Below are 20,399 nucleotides of genomic sequence, written 5' to 3' on the forward strand. Positions count from 1 at the left end.
CATACATAATTCGACTATCAGCAGCGCAGTTTTCAAGTTCCATGAACGGAACTAGTGCTAAATTACAAGCACGCCTTTCACCACGTGCAATACTAAACGAAGATCGTTTTTTCCTGGGTGTTATTATGCCACGATTAGCGCAACATCTGCGCCGAGCTGTGTGCCAAGTCAGCTAAATTTACTATCTTTACTTAAAATGGTAACTTTGAAACGCGCACGACAGTTACCATTATACCTCCTTTTGAGAATCTGCTCCAGTTAAACAAATGTCGATGTTACACCAACATCGGATATTAGCGCAGAGACCGAACTGCGAGGAACATCAACATACTGCGTATAAGTCGACGTTTTTAGCGAAAAAAAAGAAAGAAGGTTTGACTTAGCGTTGTCAATTGTCGAATAAACACTTGCTAATCACTCAACCTAAACCAATAACGAAAGACCAAAAACTATCCAGCGTTTACGGTTGACCAAACTAAAGACGAAAAACGGCGTTTTGCGCTCGTTTGTGGTTTCGCATTGGATTAAGACGCGTGACCCAATCTCTTAAAAAGCACGCCGCTTCGAACAGTTTGTTAAACCAAGACAAAAACGAACAAAAAACGATAATATCACTTACAAAAAGGGGGTTAAGAACTTGACAGTAACCAGTTATGCTAACCGCTTCGCTGGTCTCATAAAATTTCGTGAGATGGTTCAATAGAACCGGTGCCAACCGGCTGAATCCCACCACTGGTCGTCGGTAAGCTTTTTTAGTTGCGGGCGAAAATCAAATGCAGATAGATCTCGGCAGGTGGTAATAAATTTTATCTGACAATTATGGTGTTAAAACGTAAAGCAGTTTTTAAGCATTTATAATAACAACAGCGATAACTACTAATCAAGGGCGGTCCTAAGATAATTGCGAAAAAAATGTGCGATAAATACATTTCGGGAAAAGGCGGTAAAGCGTTCAAACGAAGCGCGACAATTCGTTTGTTTGTTTAAAAATTTGATTCCAACCAGTGTCATTCAATTAAGAACATAACCAAAAGGTGTAAATAAAATATTTATAAAAACGCGTTCACATTTGAAGCGAAACTTTCATTGTAGGCTAGAATCTAGAATGATTAACCTGATTCGCACAAAGCAAGAACTTTTTTTGCATTTAGTAAGGTAGGCTATAAAACTATATCCCAAAATGTAATAAAAATAAATACTAGGCTCGTTCCCATGCAGTTTGTTAAAGAGGTGGCGGCCGGATAATTTTCATTGGCGGGGCGTTGCAGTTACCCACCTTTTACGACAATAATTGGGTTAAAAGCCTTTATATCGTAATGATATAAAACTTTTACTTTTCTTCATAGCAACTGCTTATCGTGACCATAAGCATAAATAGGTGGGCTGATATCATTTATTCAATGAAACATTCACACATAACTGAGATCTAGCCCTTCGAAGCTGCTTTTTAAAAAGCAAGCTGCTTAGCAAGCATTGGCGCATGGTTGTTTCAAGCCGTAGTCGTTGGTCAAAAAGCAGTTTCGAAGGGCTAGATCTCAGTAATTAACACACATTTGTGTGAATGTTTCATTGAATAAATGATATGGTACTGTGGATCCCCTTCTATGAGGTTGCTTGTACTAACAGATTGAGCAAGCATTGGCGCATGGTCGGTCAAAAAGCAGTTTCAAAGGGCTAGATCTCAGTTATTAACATACATTTGTGTGATGTTTTATTTATTTAACGCTGCTAAGTTTGGTTATGAAACGAAAATATTTTGAAAAGTACTTGAAAAATTGATGCTACGCATCAGGGTGTCGCGAGTCGCCACGGATTTAAAAAATGGAAACCTCGGAGAACCTTGTGTCCTCTCCCTTTAACCTAGCTATGCGTAGGGCCTATCAATTCCACAGTGTCCAAAAGCAAACTTAAACGAAAGAATAAAAATATTGGAATATCTTGCACTTCGCGGCAAACATAGAAATCTTGTGGAAAAATTGAGATGTGGGCTCACGCATCAACAGTGAACGTCGTAGAACGACCGAATGGCAGCTGTGGTAAGTCTGGTAAAACTGCAACTGCGAGACGGCTAACGTGGTGGATGTCATTAGTTGAGTTATATTTCCTATTACAGTTATATTGTCCAAACCGGCTAAAAACTGGTAAACCTATAAACGGCCACAAAGGAAGCATGCGGCATGGACACATCGAAAACCTGCTGGTATATACTTCAAACAATTCCACACTATAAAATACCTGCGAGTTTAGATAAACAAAAATTATGTAACACGTTATTTTACCAACTCTGTCTCTGCCTATCTATTGTTTTACTCGTGACCGTTTAAACTGGAGTATTGCGGTGACGCTCGCTGGATACGCGCTCAGACTCATTTTTCTGTCTGAGAAAAAATGACTTTCTTTCCATTTGAGGATCGCGAGCCCTATCGCTTGAGACGGAGCTCTGTCGCACACAGTGCCTCTTACAACAAACATCGAGCGTCCGACCGGTAAACAAACGAAGCTAATTTTATATGGAGATTATAGTGACAGTCAAAAATAGTTCATAATAATCAACAGGTAAATATTGCCTTAAACCCTATTTTATACTTGACAATATCCTGTTGTCTAGTGAAACGGAAATTCCAGAAATGTGTTTAATTACAACTATAAAAGGCTGATAAATCAATGGAACAAAGAAAAGTACTCAAAAACATCACTCAATAAAAAACTATAAAACAACACAGAAAGTTTAAAGAGGGTTTAATTTAGTGGGTGTTACTGTTAACCATGTAATTTTAAAACGAATAAATATTTATTACTTTTTAACTTGGTGAAACATTTTCTTTAACATTAAAATCACCTTCGTGATAATCAGATAACACTGAACTGTTTGATGTTTCACCACATTGTGATGTTAAGGCATAAGAACCAACTTTTAATCTTTTGGCAACATTACTACAGTTTTTTAAGTTGGATTTGTTTTCACTATTGCTACGTTTACGAGTGGGGCTAAAATACCTATCCAATGAGTTCAAGGAAGGTTTGTCCTTTTTTCTATTTGGAGTTTTTTTTAAAGTGGAAGTGAGCGATCGCAACAGTTTTGTATTGACATCTTCTGGGCTAACAGTTTGGTTTAGCTCATTGCTAATTAAATTGGCTAGTTCCTTATCAGCTTCTAGCTGTTTGTTTCGCTTTCTCTCCAATTCTAATTTTTCTTCAAGCAAAATTTGTTTTATTAGGGTCATTGATGCATCTTCTTCTTCGTTTATAATCTCCCTCTGTTTGTTTTCCCATTCTTGTTTTTGCTGCATATACTCCTTGTGGACTTCTCCAGGTTGGGTGACATTTAATGCTGAAGGAATTAGAAGTTGATAGGTGTCTTCGCCATTGCGCTTTTTCTCAACAATGTCGTGAAACTGCTCCTGAATGGTGTTCCACTTGGTGATATTTACCAAGGTATCGGTCTGTGCAGCTTTTCTGGCCCATGAACTTAGGCGCTTTTTACACATAGGACATCGGAAATCAGCCTTTAGAAAATGTTCTTCATAACAATTCTTACACAACTCATGACTGCAACATAGTGTCACAGGCTCTATGAAAATATCCAAGCAAATTGGGCAAACCACATCACTTGGACTTAACATTTTACCAACAGTCCAACAAATTTGCTACACCTGCAACAGCGAATAATATATAATGTTTTTGTATTTATGTTTGTGTTTTTTAAATAAGCCTAAGAAAAATTATGGCAAAATTATGTCTTTTAAAACCAGGCCCCGACAATTTAGTTTTCAACAAGTTAAAGGGTTATTCATAAGTGGGATAAAATCAAATATTTATAAGAGGGATCAAATATTTATTAAACTTTGTGTCTCTAGGACTGTGCTCTTCAACCTGTGCATTGTATACGTTTAATTGCTTATTAATTATTATTAAATTTCTATACAAAACAAATAGCGGCCGCAAATTTGCCTAAAATATATAAATTACTTTATATGAAAGCATCAAGAATTTTTGGGTAACTAAGTTGTGAGCACCATTGACCTGGCAACTGTAGAGGAACCACGTGAATATTTTACTAGGTGTTGTGGTTATATTAAAAAACAATTAACACAGGGTTGATTTTGAATTTAAACTGCAATCTCCCAGTTCGGTAAGTGTCTAAAAATTAGCAAAGAAAATAACACTTGCCCAAATGTTGGCACATCTGTGCATTTTTGTATCTGTGAGTTAACATACATAGTTCTAGCATGGGTAAATTAGATTGTTTACTACAACTCTCAATGCGTATGACTCTTTACCATGTGTGCGACATTGGTTTTATTTGTGTTATAGCTGCACAAGCTATGTATCATAAACGATTTATACCTTTAGTCTTTGGCGTTTAACATAATTTTCTTTGAAGATAACAAAAGTCTATGATGTCTCATAAGAACAACAAACTTTTTGTTTATGCACTCGCCCACAGCAAATTGTACTTGGCATTGAGGAGCGGGCGAGTGCAACCTCTGAACCCTAAAATAAAGAAAAATGTAGTTGTAAAAAAGAAAACGGTTGGCTAAAATATGCTAGATCATACAACAAAGACATCTAAGATTCATATTTTTGAATTTTGCATTAATGCAGTTAACACAGAGGAAGCAGTTTCTTCGGGGAACGGCCTTGTTGATACTGTGACACTAACAATAACAATACTGTATTGTAAATCATAAAAAATATTGGCGCTCTTTCACTTATGTAGGTGAAAAGTTATCCAAAAAAGAAAACAAAATAATACCGCATACCACAACGCATATTGTTTGGGTTAGGGTGGGTCAAGTAATATTATGTTTATTATTAATAATAACTTGACCCACCTTCAACCAAACGCTAAACCGCACCCTAACCCAAACAATATGCGTTGTGGTATGCGGCATTTGAAGAAAGTTTTTTTTTTAATTTTTACGTACAATAGTGAAAGAGCGCTAATAATTCCAACAGGAAACATTAATAAAAAAATCAATTCATGTAAACATGTTGTTGGGGTCTATCATCACATTCATTATAAATAAAGCTCGGTGGTATAATCTGAAAAAAAAATGTCGTTATTAACATCAACAACGAAACAAATAGAAAGCAAATTTTGGCGCTCCATCGATTTGGTACGTAGAAAGTAACGCAAAAAAACGGTCTACAAATCTGACACCTTGTCAATGTCACCAAAATGCTGACACCTGTCACCTTTTCGGTGACACCTGTCACCACTTCTGTGACACCCTGTCACCGATTCAGTGACATCCTGTCACTGATTCGGTGACACCTGTCACTGATTCAGTGACATCCTGTCACTGATTAGTGACACCCTGTCACTGATTAGTGACACCCTGTCACCAATTCGGTGACACTTGTCATCGATTTAGTGACACCCTGTGACTGATTCGGTGACACGCTGTCACTGAATCAGTGACACCCTGTCAACAACTAGATGACACCCTGTCGCCGACTTCTCAAAATCTGTAAAAAAGTGACCAAAATGAAAGTTTAAATCGGCTGATTGGGTAAAAATGTTTTTGTTTTTACATTCTGCAGATGCCTTTATCGCTTTCTAACTATACTAACAATACACCTAAAGTACTTGCATATAAGTGTTTCAGCATATAGAGAAAATTTGCATATACGTGTTTCAGCATATAGAGAAAGCACATTTTTAAAACCAAGCGACAAAACAAACATACCTCTTTATTGGTTTAATATGTTGGTAATATACATTTTAAACAACAAAACAAATACAGGTAGGCCTATATTGCAGTTAGAAAATGCTTTATTTGCCATTTTTACGCATTTTATCAGTAACTTGCAATATTTAATAAACGACCATGACTATTTAAATCAGTGGTCGGCAAACTGTGGGCCGCGGCCCAAATGTAGGCCGCAGAGCTATTTTTGGTGGGCCGCGAGTCACTTTTGAATAGCTTAGTGTTATCATGTAGTTGTGTGCCGCGTGATAGCCGTAATTCGTATTTTTACAATGTCTCAGGCAGTGTTTTCGGCATCAAGGAGTCGTATAATATTTTCTTGGTGTCAACAGCCTAAACTGTATGAACTTAGATAGACTCCCGGCAAAATGTAATTTCTATCAAAATAAATGTAGTTGAAAATAATTATCTGTTCAACTTATTATGGCGCGTATCATGAGTAACATTTATCCAAATTTTAAAACAAGACTAACGTAATGAATTCCTTTTACGCGTTTCGTGCGAACGTTTTACGTGATTGCGGGTGCCGCCATTCAGCTTTGTAATTGATATAGTGTTAATCTTTTATGCATTTAAGTACACGTCTATGGTAAGAGATTCGCCAACTAAAAACAAATATACGCAATTTTTAAGCGTTTTGCGAGATAAACTTGGTTTAGTTACATAATACCAGTACACTGGTTGGTTCGAGAACAACATACAGTTTCTTAAATTACTTGAACTACGGCGTTACTTGTGACGTCAAATGAAGGGATTTTTATGTACTTTAAGGTATATACTTTAATCTATTCAGCCCAAAAGAGCGTGTTCTATAATTTCTTGCATCCTGTGACTCATAACTGGTACAGTCCAATTTCTGCTAAATGTTACAATAAATGCCGTTATTTTGAACAATATTCGAATTATTTTATGTGACTTATGCGTCACATATCCTTTTAATTGAAGTTTTGCATATGTAAAACGAATCAACCTAAGTATGTTTTTTAAATTTTTATTTTTATATACACTCAATTCAACTGGACTTTAGCTTCATATTTGCGCACGAGTGCGTTCGAGTAAAACAAGTATTTCTAACTTTGGGACGTCATTCTAATGCCCCCAACTTAAAACAAATATCCTGGCACTTTTTGCGTGGTGGCTTTACGTGGTGGGCCTTAAAGAGCTCCGAAAAGAGTACTTTGGGCCGCGACGAAAAAAGTTTGCCGGTCACTGATTTAAATCATACTATTTGTGGTTACCTAGGGATTGCTAGGCTTTTATTAACAGCGTTTTAAGTAAACATAACCCGCAACACAACAAAGGCACAAATAAACATAGACTAAAGAATAACATAAATAGCATAGAGTAGGGTACGTCGCACAAAGTTACAACACTATTCAAAGTATTCATACTTCTTCATGCTAAATCAGTTGAAAAAACATTACTAGGCTACTATTTGATATAACACTTTTTTAAATTATGTTTACAAAGTGTCCAACAACATGACTTTTTATTGAGCCTTCAATTGTTGCATTATATAAAATAGAGAAATCAGAGAAACTTAAAGGCTATAAGAAGACTTTCTCTCATAGAAAGAAACATTTATTTTTTGTCTGGGAGCACACGAGTTTCTTTCTATTTTACCCACTCGCCCGGCGTCTCGCTTAAGAGAGAGCATGCAGTATGAGCGACGTTGCTCTGTATGTCTCCTTAAAGATTGCCTGTCAGCGACCGAGCGGCGAACATGTGCGCAATGTGTGGTGGTCAACCGACCGGCCGGCAAACTTTTAAATTTAGTTAGATAGATGTGCAAAAACAAGCACTGTCAACCGTGGTTTTATTTTTTACTTAGTTTACATCTTAGAACCTGTGCCTCAAAATTTATCTTTGATTGCTGTTTATCAACAGAATGTCCCAGCTAACACACAGCGTTTTTTCGACGTAAATGTTGTGGGAATGTGTTCAAACGAACGTTAAGAAAACATGTCGTGGCGTTGTTATCAAAAGCAATGCAAAACGTGGCCCTAACGTCTAATTTAACGTTAGAACAAACCGCAATGCGACAAAATTTCAACGTCATTTGTAACGTAAAAACGACGTTGATTCCAGACGTCGAACCTAACATGTGTTACATCATTACGGACGTCACTGAACTTATTATGAACGTTATTTTTAAACGTTGCGACGAACCACAATGAAACAAATTTACAACGTCATACGTGACATGCAAAGAACGTCTATTACTGACGTCAATACTAACATTTTTAGACCAGTTTAGGCGTCGTTTACACGTTAAACTAACGCTGTATTTTAACGTTGCGTAAAACTATAATGCAACCAGTTTAGAACGTCATACGTGAAGTAGAAATAACGTTGATTTTTGACATCAAAATTAACTTGTTTTAGACAAAATTGTGTTTTGTCTTTTTAATAGTTCAGTATATCTGCGTAGGGCACCGTATGTTGAGTAAAGTAACAGAACACACCAAATTAGCTTTATTATTACACGTTTATTTGAATGTGATTTCTGCTGCATCTACGAAATTAGTCTTGAAATGCGTGGTTGTGTTTCCAACAATGCTAGACTAGACGCATGTCATCTTTGCGAACGATAGCACAAAGTTAAACCAAAATCCAGTAGATATGTGAACTGTTGTAATGCTGCCTTTCATTTTACAACCTATTTGTGTTATATCACAATGAAAGTGTTACGCCCTACTCAATACGACTTACAACATGTTACAACGTGATTTTATCACTTACCAAGAATGTGATTAAGCACATATCCCAGCTTTAATTAATTTAATAAAGATATATTTTGAAGTTTTTGCGGACACCCTGAAAACGTTTTGCGGACCCCCAGGATCCGTGGACCCATTGGCGCCCCCACGGGGCAAGGGGAGGCACTTGACCCCTGGAATTTTAAAATGCGAATATTAGTATTATTTGTAAGTGTAATATGTATTACTTTAGGTTACTTTTATTACGGGATAATAAGTTACACGGCGGAAGAAAATGACGCACGAGAGATAAAAGATGGATAGCACTTAACAAGAAGCAACAGGTATACGTTTACAGACTGGACCATTTAACTCGAAAAGCAGCAAGATTCTTATTTCCTAGCGCAATATGGTATTCTGATTTTTTCACTGTTTTTACCATGTTCTTGAACATTAATAAAGAAGGAAAAGTTTTGGCGTATTTAGGGAACAACCGGGACCTATGATCAGGCCGGACCGATGAGCCACCCCCAATAACTTTAATATTTTAACACTTTAGCGCCTCTAACTTAGTTAGCTCTTTCAAGCATGTTATAATGGCTTCCTAACAACAAAATCAGCGGGATTGATCGTATATTGTAAAATTTAGGTAGAAAAATGCATTTTGTCAGGTAACAGTTCGAATTTTTAACTCGACAAAGCAAGAAACATGTTAGGACGCAAGGAGATCTTCTCGAGAGAGACTGAAGTTCTAGCAAGAATTCCAGAGAAGCAAACAAGAGAATACATTTACAAGATTCTAGAACTCATCTCATTCGAAGTATCCAACCTCGAAGGTATCATCCAACGAAAGTCTGGATTTGTGGACTTTACCTGTCACACTGGACCTCAAGCGCAGGAACTCGTATGCAAATTAAGAAGAATCCCTGAAGTCGAGTTCGCTCGACGCTATGAAGCTGAATTCACTAGCGTCGAGCTCGCCCATGTACCTCCCCGGTTCGACATAACCGCCATCATCAGTGTCGTGCAACCCAAGCACGGTTTCATCAAAGAAACAAGGAGAAAGGACCGTTACGCTGGACTCCCCGATGGAAGAATCACCCTGGAAATGAGGACTAAAGACTTGAAAGCAAACCCGATACCAGCTGCAGTGCGATGCCAGGGCCTCACTTTCCCGGTGAGGTACCTGGGTCAACCACCGCAGTGCTACCTCTGCAAAGACTTCGGCCACATTAAAGAAAACTGCACAGCCCTCGGACCAACCTGCACCACTCCACTGAAACTCCCAAATCCCCCGACAGCCAATTCGACACCGCTCCATCAACTTACCATACAAAAGGCACCAGCAACACATAAAGCAATCCACCAATATCAACAACCAATCAAAAGCAACTTCCGAACCAACCAATAGCGACAACCCAACGGACCTCCTACATTTCGGCCCTGAAGAAATAATTGAACAACCCGACGTCCCCCCTAAACCAAGTAGCCCCAACAAATCCAAACCCGAGAAAAGAAAAACCAAGACAACACCTCCCACAAGCAAACTACCCAAAGAGGACCATCTGACGAGCACCTCATCCTCGTCAACCAAATCGTCAACCTCACCGACTCACCCTCGATGGAATTGTCGGTACTGCAACCAACTAACTGATCGAGCACGGAATGCGAAGGCTTACCTCTGCAGACGATGCTCCAAGACCTTCCTCATATGCCAAAATTGCAAACGAGTCGTTGAATACGATGAAGATTGTGAATGCGGGTACAACTTACCCGCATAACATGACGTATATATCCGCAACAAAAAGCAACACATCAGTTGACCCCCGATGCCAGGAGAGCAACCCTTGTTTTCAACTTAATACATTAACCACTATCCTTTTTTACTTGTACACTTTGTTCCACTCTTACTCACTTCTTTTTCCTTTGCGTACTTGCTACTCTTTTGTCGCCTCCCCAAATAAACTCCCCCCCTCCGGTATCCAATGGATGCCACCAAAAAAAAAAAAAAAAAAAAAATGCATTTTGTCAGGTTAAAACTAAATTTTTGGGGGTTTACTATTTTTGTTTTCTGTGTTTCAAAGAGTTATTATTAAAATTATCTTTACTTATATACAAAGTAGGGACAGTACTCTGTCAGATTAGCCAGTATTTTACAAATTTAAAAGTTTTTATAAACCTTTTTTTTGCTGAGATAGTCAACATTTGTGGTGCGGGACCGATGAGACAATAAAAACAGGGACCTTTGAGCCACTGGTCTCTTGGTAACTGACGCCAATGTAATACATATTAGTAATATTTACAGTTTACATAACATAATATAAAATGTCTATTAAAAAAATATTGCAGAAATACTATGTGGCACCTTTTTAGCAGGTTTTATGAAGCTTGCTGTCAAAGATGCTAATGATAAATTTTAATCAAAAAAATTGTAAGCAGAAGCTCACTCTGTTGATCAAAGTATCATGTCAATATATGTTAAAGACACAAGCCTAAAGGGATAACATCAAGTTGCTTTTAAAATGTCACAATACAGGTAAGAAAATGTAAAAAAAATAATACAATAAGGACTTATAAAGTTTATTATTAAGATGGATTTTTTGTTCTACATGGCTTTTGGAACAAATTTAGCTGTTTAGTTTGCTTATTGGTCTAATCATTGAGTTTTTACCCTTTATTTTCTTTTTGAGCTGTTGATAGTTTTTGTTTTGTCAAATAACTTTACGTAATATGATTTACAGGCATTTACAAACATTGACATGGAATCTTTGCACCATAAGATGTTTCCAAATGTCTAATTACCAAGTTGGATTTCAAGAGCCTGATTTTTAGTTTGCTGTTTCAAGCTTAAAAATGTCCCCTCTTTAGATGAAAAAGATGTGTTTAAAGGCTTTATTTATCTACTTGCCTGTTAGAATCACAAGTCTGATACAAAAAAGATTGCAGAAAAAACGTAAAGTTAAAGTTTAATAACAGCTTATTTAACTGCAAAAATTAATAGTTATGTTGTTCTGTATAAGTGTAAAGATAATAAAAGTGTGCATTATTATGTAGGTCATTTCTTAAAGATAAAGATGGTGATTTTGAAATATATTTTTAGGTAAGGACAATAAAAGCGGATTTGTTGAGTCCTCAATGAAAGATATTCTGTGCAACCTGATTAGTACCAATGCCGCTTACAAATGAATACTTGTATTGTTATTTGAAATGTTGTTTTTCGTCTATTAAATACACCATTTTAAAGCAATGTGCTGTTTGACTTTGTTTTTTAAGTAAAATTAACGTTTAAATAAAGTGTCTCAAGGGTCCCTCCATCGTGGTTCAACGGACCCAAATATGAGGGACCCTTGAGCCATTTTAAAGACCCCGACGTTTCAGTTTCTCAATTAAAAGGTTTGAACGTAAACCATTTAAAACTTCAAAACAGTCAACCTAAAGCTCTAAAGCACCATTTGTCCAATTATTAGCCATAACGGGTTAGAAACGCAAAAGTTACGGGCGAAAGTTCAAAAAGTGGCTCACAGTTCCCGGTTTTCCCCTACATCGATAAATCACAAAGCGAGCACAAATCAGTAAACAGTTTAGCAAATCATCCTCATTTACAGTACCAAACAGCACAGTTACTGGAATGGTTTGTAGGGATATAAAAAGTTTTGCTGAAATCCAAGCAGTGACTTCTTCTCAAAACTTTACAACATGTTCGCAATAGAAAAACACATGAGAAATTGTTTCAAAATTTAAATTGCAAAAAACACACCGGTTGGTTTCAGTTATAGGAGAATAGCGCATCATTGGTCACAATCACACGAAGATTAAGTTTAATTTGAAAGGATCGCAGTTTAGTTTCAATTGTGGCTTTACGAGTGTTTTTATATAACCTGTCCCAAGGAGTTGTGTTCGGTACCAGATTTAAATCCCGTTCCCACTTGCGTTGTTCTTTATGGGGAGGATCAGTAGTGTATGTTTTTATCTCATTGTATAAAGTTTTTGATGAGTTATGTACCTGAAGTATCTGCCTTAAAGTGGTCACTAGTTTAGTATCGGGTGGAGATCCTGCCGTGGAGTGGTCCCACTCAGGTGGGAGAGCAGCGATCATTTTAATAAAGGTTTTAAAATCTATATTGTTTGGGTGGAATTTGTACTTAACTGCCAGTTGGTCATAGGTCATATAGTGTCCCGAGTCGTTTAGTAGATCATTGTGGTCAAAAACTCCCGCATTGATAAGTGGCTTTGCATAAAACGTTTCTGTCTTGAGTCGGACGTTTTTGTTTACCCATAAAGGACGGGCCTTGAGTGTTTGCAATTGTGTTATTGTTATATACTTCCTACAGTCTGATATTGCCTTTCTAGTAGTGCGTAAAGGTATTAGTTTAGCACATTGCCTCGATGCGACAGATAAGTCTCCTCGCAGCCAGCATTCGAGTTCTTTGTCTGTTAGAACGCCTTTTTCGAACGTTTTCCACGGTGCATTATACTCGTCGTCAAAAAGTTTTGACATCCATTTAATATTCAGCGACATAATATACGCGTCAACGTCCAACATATTTGCTCCTCCGTGTTCAGTATTTGCGCATATTTTTGTTCGCTTAACTCTCTCCCATCTAGACCCCCATATAAACTGAAATAATTTCGTTTTTAGTTTACGCATCCATGCTTCGGGCAGGTTGACCGGAAGAACATTAATTTTGTAAATTAGTGTGGGAATCACTAAGCTTTTTAGGAAATAAATTCGTCCCAGAAGAGTTAGCCCACGACCGGACCAAATGTTTAAGACTGCACTAATTTTATTTATAACTTCACCAAAGTTAAGCGGAAACAGTTCCTTTGGGTTTTTCAGTGAAATTTTTACATCTAAGTACTTAAATGAGTGTTCTGGCCACTCGAGGCCTTTGTTCGCGTAAGGTTTTTCTGCCGAAGAGCGATTGGCTCCTACATGGAATGCAAGCGATTTTTGCATATTGATTTTACATCCGGACATGTCTCCAAATTTATCTATAGCACACCAAATATTCGTTCGAAATCAGTTTGTTCGCCTCTTAAAAAGACTAACGTATCATCAGCAAGTAGAGATACTTTAAATTCGTCGTTATTCAGTTGTATTCCTACAAATTCGTCTTTTCGCAACGCCGTTGCTAGACATTCGATACATAGCAAAAAAAGCGTCGGAGATAATGGGTCTCCTTGCCGGACACCTCTTTCGATTTTAAATTCGCGCGACAAAAAGTTGTTGTTGGTTATTTTACAGGTAGGTTCCGCATAACAACATTTTATCCAGTTTATTAGGTTATGTCCGAAGCCAAAATTTCCTAATGCTGCGTAAATAAAATCCCAACCAACAGTGTCAAACGCTTTGTAAATGTCCAAAGATAGTATGGAACCCGGAATTTTATAAAAATCGGAGGAATTGATAATATCAAAGAGCAGGCGAAGATTATCCCCAATATATCTACCCTTCATAAAGCCATTTTGGTCTCGACTGATTAGGAACTCGATATTGGATTTTAACCTGTTGTTTATAACTTTTGACATAATTTTATAGTCCACATTAAGCAAAGAGATGGGGCGGTGATTAGTTATCAGCGAAGGATCTTTATGTGCCTTGGGGATCAGTGTTACTACACCTTGCGCTTGACTTTGACTAAATTTACCCGTTTTTTCAGTATACATCCAAGCGTCGTAAAACAAGGTTTTTATCTCATGCCAAAAAGTCTGATAAAATTCTACCGGCAATCCATCAAGGCCCGGGGACTTATTCCCCGGCATAGTGTTAATTGCCGCTAGAATTTCCTCAAGCGTGATTGGGCGCTCGGTCGATTCTTTCTGCATTGCGTCTAACCTCGACAGATTTAATGTCGATAAGTGTACGTTAATTTGTGTCTTAGTATATTTAGCATCGCATCGTTTGTATAGATTTTCAAAAAAATTGGCCAGTTCTTTTAGAATGTTCTTTGGATCTGTTTGGATTTGATCACCCACTTTTAGGCGGTTGATTGATTTTTTTTAGAGGTGGCGTTTCTCTAAGTTTAGAAAGTACTTTGTGTTTTTTTCACCCATCTCTGCCCAGCGCGCTCTGCTTCTAATAATAGCACCTTGTGTACGTCTTTCAATCAAGTTATCTAACTCCAGTTTTAATTTGGCCAACTTATCGCTTTGAACCGTGTTGGGTTGATTTGTCAGCGTTAATTATCGTTTAATGTCTTCTATCGCCCGTTCTAGATATGGCTGTTGACTGCGGTTTGCTCGTTTTACTTTGGCGCTGTGTTTAATGGACTCCCCACGGATTACTGCTTTAAGAGCATCCCACCGAATGTGTGGATTCACCTCATGTTTAGGATTGTTGGCCACATAATCACGTATTGTGCGCCTCGTGTTTTTTATGTATTCGTTGTTGAGCAAGAGATTTGTGTTTAGCTTCCAGTATCCTTTGCCACGAGGATAACTCGAGACTGTCATCGAAAGGGTTACTATTTTATGATCTGATTTAGTGCCTGGTGTGATATTTGCGGAATTTAGGTATTTAATAATGACTCCGATATTAAAAAGAAATCAATACGCGTCGCGGTCAAGGGGTTCACCTGAAACCTTGAGTATTGGCGGGCTGCTGGGTGCAAATATCGAAACGCATCACTTAACTTGTAGGATTGCATGTGCGATACAACTCTGGCACGAGAGTTTCGGTTAGAATGAGAGGGACCCTGGTTTTTATCTAAGTTACCCTGCAAAATTGTATTAAAATCACCCCCCAAAATTAACTCTGAGTTGTCAATAGATGCCAGTTTCGCAAATAGCCGATCAAAAAACTTAGGATCGTCGTTGTTTGGGGCGTAAACGTTGCACAATTTAAACTCTTTGCCTTCAACCGTTAACGTGACAACTAGATACCTCCCTTCGAGGTCTATTTCTAGCTCCTTAATCGACATCGAGGTATTTTTTGTCAATAGAATGGCAACTCCTTTACTGCGAGTAGAGCCATGTGGCCATAATATTTTAGATCCCCACTCCATTTCCCATAATTTTTCGTCCCTTACTGAGGAGTGAGTTTCCTGCAAAAGGACAATATTAAAGTTTTTTTCTCTAAGAAAGTTAAATATTGGCTTTCGTTTGCGCGGATTTTGAATACCCCCCACATTAAATGATGCAATATTGAAGTTCCTTATGCAACAACAAAAAATAGTCACCAAAATAGTTACCATAATACATCTAATTGTTCATCTGTACTCCTAGTTCGATATCCCATTCATATTGGAACCCGCAACTGCAGTTATATGGCCGGCTCGGTTCAATAACCTCGGCGGACTTTTTCCCGCAACTATGCAGTGCATCACTTTATATTGGCATAGATGATTTACACATTCCTTGGACATGGTAATGTTTGGAAGGGCATTTACAGTGTTACACACACAAGTTATTGCGTACATTTTGCATTGGACGCACTCTAACATATCGCCGTCCATTCGGAACTCCGGTTGTATTTCCTCACAGCAGGGCATAAGTCTCATTTTGGCCTGGCACTTGGGGCAGTTGGCCACTGTTTCCTCCAAGGGCACCAAAAACAAGACGGTGTCATCACAGCATGCGTTGGTAACTCTTTATTCTTGTTTGCATTTGCAGCAGTAAAATTGACGGCATTGGGGATCCAGAAGACTGTCCGTGTGACAATTTGGGCAATCCAGTGAGACGGTAACTTCGCTCATGCTTCTTGATTTACTGTCAGGGAGAAAAGGTGGACTGGTGCGGAATCGCTTTCGCGATGTTTGTAGTTCTAAGCTTGGAGATTCTGCGTTGTTTTGGTTATCAACGGGGACTGCATGAACCCCGGGCAGTGATTCGTTTCTATTCTCGAGCGTTTGCACTGCAGTTTTGTCACCCGCTTTTGAGCGCAGAGGCGTTGATGAGCTGGTAATCTGGCCTGGCGCAGTTGCTGATTGGTTTGCTTTACTGTGAGGCTGCGGGTAATTAGCTTTCCGCTTTGCGCAATCAGCTTGTTTGTGGCCAGTTTCGCCACAATACTTGCAAGTAATCTTTTGTCCGTGGTAGGTTAATTACATAAAATTCACAACCGTTCATTCTTATATAGCTTGGTATTGGATTTTTTTCTACATCCGCTTCGTTCATTGTTGCAATCGCATTCCTGTTAATAACCCTTCTTTGTCTTTTCTGTGTGTCATTTTTTTGACTTCTCCAAACTGTTCTTCAATCCGGCTTTCAATAGCTTCATTCGGGAGTGGGATTGGTACCCAACCAATTCCCACATTAATCACATCGGACTCGTAAAAACGAACATTACGAATGTATGACAAATTCAGTAGTCTTCTATGAAGGTCAAGTACATTTTTCCTGGTCGTACACGTCACGTCTACTAGCGTCCCTTTCATTTCAACAATTCCTATAATTTTTTTCAGAGGAAAATCAACCTCTTTCTTTAAATTCCATAAGTCTTCTCTTTTAAGCTGCATAGCTCCTCTAAAGCTTAAACAGTTAGGCCTTTTCAGTGCACTCACTGCACTTTCGCCTGTCGCTTGTGCATAACTAGCTTTTTCGCTCATTTTGCTCCGTGCTCTAGGAGCGCCAATCTCGAATGAATATGTATTACTTATGAAGGTTAAAAATATTATACATTATCCATTACCCCCAGTGGCGTATCCAGGGGAAGCGAGAGTTCTTACCCCCCTTTTTGTAAGTGACATTATCGTTTTTTGTTCGTTTTTGTCATTGTTTAACAAACTGTTCACGCGTCTTAATCTATTGCGAAACCAAAATCAAGCGCAAAACGCCTTTTTTTTGTTTTTAGTTTGGTCGACCTTAAACCCTGGATAGCTTTTCTCTTTCGTTATTTGTTTAGGTTGACTGATTAGCAAGTGTGTATTCGACAATTGACAACGCAAAAGTTAAACCTTATTTCTTTTTTTGTGGCTACAAAACGTCGAGTTAGACACAGTATGTTCCTCACTGTTCGGAGTGTTCGGCCTCTGTGCTAACATCCGATGTTGGTGTAACATCAACATTTGTTTAACTGAAGCAGATTCTTAAAAGGAGGTATAATGGTGACTGTCGTGTGCGTTTCAAAGTCTCCATTTTTAAGTAATGATAGTTAATGCAAAATTGTGCTCTTTAAGCATACTCTAAGTCTAAGACCACGTGCTAAGTGTGCAATGGACACAACTTATTTCCACTCAACCGCAGCTTGTAATTTAGCTGACTTGGCACCCAGCTCGGCGCAGATGTTACACTAATCGTGGCATAATAACACCCGGGAAAAAACGTTCTTTGTTTAGTATTGCAGGTGGTGAAAGGCGTGCTTGTAATTTAGCCCTAGTTCGGTTCACGGAACTTAAAAACTGCGCTGCTGATAGTCGAATTATGTATGATTGTACCACAATTAATCACACATATTTCACGGTCTTGGTTTGGTTTTTTGAAGTTAACGATTGCACTCCGTGGTTTCGCAGCTGGCGCCTGACAGGATTGTCGACGACGCACGTGCTCGCTTTTGCTGGACGTAATTGGCTGTTTCTGATTAGTATTTTTTATGACGACTTGCAATCGCCATTCTATGACGTCATACTGTCACTGCTTTATGACGCCATTATTCATTAACGTCAGAAGAAAATAGGGGAATTCCCTAAGTTGAAAATTCAGGACCACCTTTTCGATTTTCTTGTTACGCCCATGATTGCCCCCCCCCCCCCCCCCCCTAAAAAAATTCTGCGGGCGCCCCTGCGTGGACCCCCGGTTGAGAACCACTGTTCTAAACAGTATTGAATTTCAAAAGTTTGTTTATGGGGACATCGTGACACCATAAAATGCTCGTGCGCAAATGCGGAACGAAAATGCAGCATAAATACATAAAAGGTTTAGGCGACAAAAGCCTTTGCCCCAAACTGTAATAAGATGTACGGCGTTTTTATTCTGACAAAATTTGTTGTTTTTTGCACCAAATATTCAAAGTGAAAAAACACTCAAGTGCACGAAAATTTGCAATTTGACACCATAAAAAACTGAAATACAACCCGAAAGTGAAGCCACATGACGCCCGCGTGCGCGGTTTGACCAACCCTGGTATACAGAAGGCCTATAAAGTAATTCCAAATATACATAGGCGTATTTGAAACAAAAGGATGTGGCGATCATGAGTTATATAAGGCAGTGGTTCTCAACTTTTTAGCTTACGGACCGGTAAAATTTAAAAACAATTTTTCTTCAAAAATCAAAATCAACCAAACATGTAATTACGACAAAACTATGCAACTTAAAAGTATATAATGGAAACTTCAATTTAATGAGCAATTTGCCGCTTTCTTTTTGATATCATACGTGTTATACGTGGTTCTATTAAAGTTTTTCACAGACAACTGGTCTTAAAGTTTAAGACTTAAACGAGTTGTAGCCTACTTATAAACAGTTGGGCGCATGTGACGTATGACAAGTCTAAAGTAGATCGCTAACTCTAAGTTACGTCCCAACGCTGCAAATTACGGAACTGTCGAAGTTCTAAATTTGATGGTCAAGCCTTCAGCATCTTGCGTTTGCAATTGAGATTAAAAACTGTAATATGTTTGGCGAACCGACAGGAAAGTTGACACGGACCGGCGGTTGAGAACCACTGATATAAGGCATTAACAACACCTAGTCCTAACCTGTCTGAATTGAAAATATCTGTCGAAAGTTATGTTGTTAAATCTTCGATTGAGAATGGTAATTGTGAAAAATCGTAGTTTTATCTGATATTATTAGCCTACTTTAATTCCGTTTTCTCATATGTGCATCGTCAAAATTAGCTTGTCCGAATGACAAAAATCCGAGTAGGACTTCGCCGCAATTCGATTTAGGTACTCTATTTCCACATCCTGTTGATGTTGAAAATGAATGTTATTCAAAACGTTCAAGTAGATACCTACTTCTGCATAAGCTTTGATATTCTTATTACGTAAATATTGTAGTATTTAACGTGCTTTTCCGAAATGTTTTTTGTTCACGTTTTGTTGCACGCACTCTATGTTGTGTAAGCTTTGCGCGGTTTTTAAAGAGCTTTGAGTAGCTTTGAGGGTCAATCCCATACAACTTATTTACCAAAACTATCTTGATACATACCACTATATCAAGTAATATGCGAAAATTATAGTATGCTAAAGGAGTTACGTCTACATCATTGGATTATGTATTGTTGCATGCCTGACAAAAAAAGTATTTTACACTTCTTCGCCCATTGTTTACCACTGGGGACCTGAACACCTAATAAAAAGAGCGTTTTTTCTACAAAATGCCAAACAAACAGACCTAAAATGATTCATTAAAATGTTCCAAATGTTTAAAAAAATGCAATATATGAGTCAAACGCAGCCATTTTTGCAACTTTAGCAACAGTTACTATTTAGCCATATATTTTTGGAGCTTTGGGCCGGCGTCCCTGGTAATTACCAAAATGTCCCGCTTTTTATTCAGCTATTTTCTATACATTAAACAGATATCAGTTTCCTGTGCTTAAATTTTTTTGTCAACTTGATGAAGTGTTACCAGACGTGCATTTCTATTTCCTTGCGTTAAATTTCAATCTATATAGTTGTAACGTCACTATAGCGCAGGGGTCGGCAACCCCTGGCACGCGTACCAAATGTGGCACGCGAGATGATTTATCAGGGCACGCCAAATGATTCGGCAGTGTTCGTGCCACAAATTAGTATCTTAGTGTTCGTGCCACAAATTAGTATCTTTACTGATGTATTTCACATTATGTTTTCTGGGCGTTAAAGTTGTTGTTTACGACTAACGGTTTATATTACGTCACAATGCCCTAAAATTGGCGTGATGTAACATCATCACTGATGTTTACTGCGTTAAAGCAGGGCATTGTACATTAAAAGTAATACGTGTGTTTTGGCGCGACTGAGAAACCTAGCTAAAAGCGAAATTGATAGCTAACACTTCTAGGTGAAAAGCGTCGAAGTATATTTCAAAATAGCGGTTACAGTATTGTGTTCGTGACAGT

General features: G+C 38.2%; 1 protein-coding gene and 1 pseudogene across 1 annotated transcript; both read right to left on the bottom strand.

Moving 5' to 3' along the window:
* Positions 1-2,626: 2,626 nt before the first annotated feature.
* LOC146160275 (E3 ubiquitin-protein ligase rnf168-like) lies at positions 2,627-4,427 on the bottom strand. Its single transcript, XM_083385505.1, has 2 exons — positions 4,348-4,427; positions 2,627-3,653 (listed from the first exon to the last, which is right to left on the bottom strand). Exon 2 carries the CDS (start codon positions 3,621-3,623, stop codon positions 2,802-2,804), a length of 822 nt encoding a protein of 273 aa, XP_083241631.1. The 5' UTR covers positions 3,624-3,653; positions 4,348-4,427; the 3' UTR covers positions 2,627-2,801.
* Positions 4,428-15,613: 11,186 nt separating this feature from the next.
* Positions 15,614-16,788, bottom strand: LOC146160276 (uncharacterized; annotated as a pseudogene).
* Positions 16,789-20,399: the final 3,611 nt, after the last annotated feature.

The sequence above is a fragment of the Ascidiella aspersa genome, chromosome 3 (assembly GCF_963924565.1).
Source record: "Ascidiella aspersa chromosome 3, kaAscAspe10.2, whole genome shotgun sequence".
NCBI classification, from domain to species: domain Eukaryota; kingdom Metazoa; phylum Chordata; class Ascidiacea; order Phlebobranchia; family Ascidiidae; genus Ascidiella; species Ascidiella aspersa.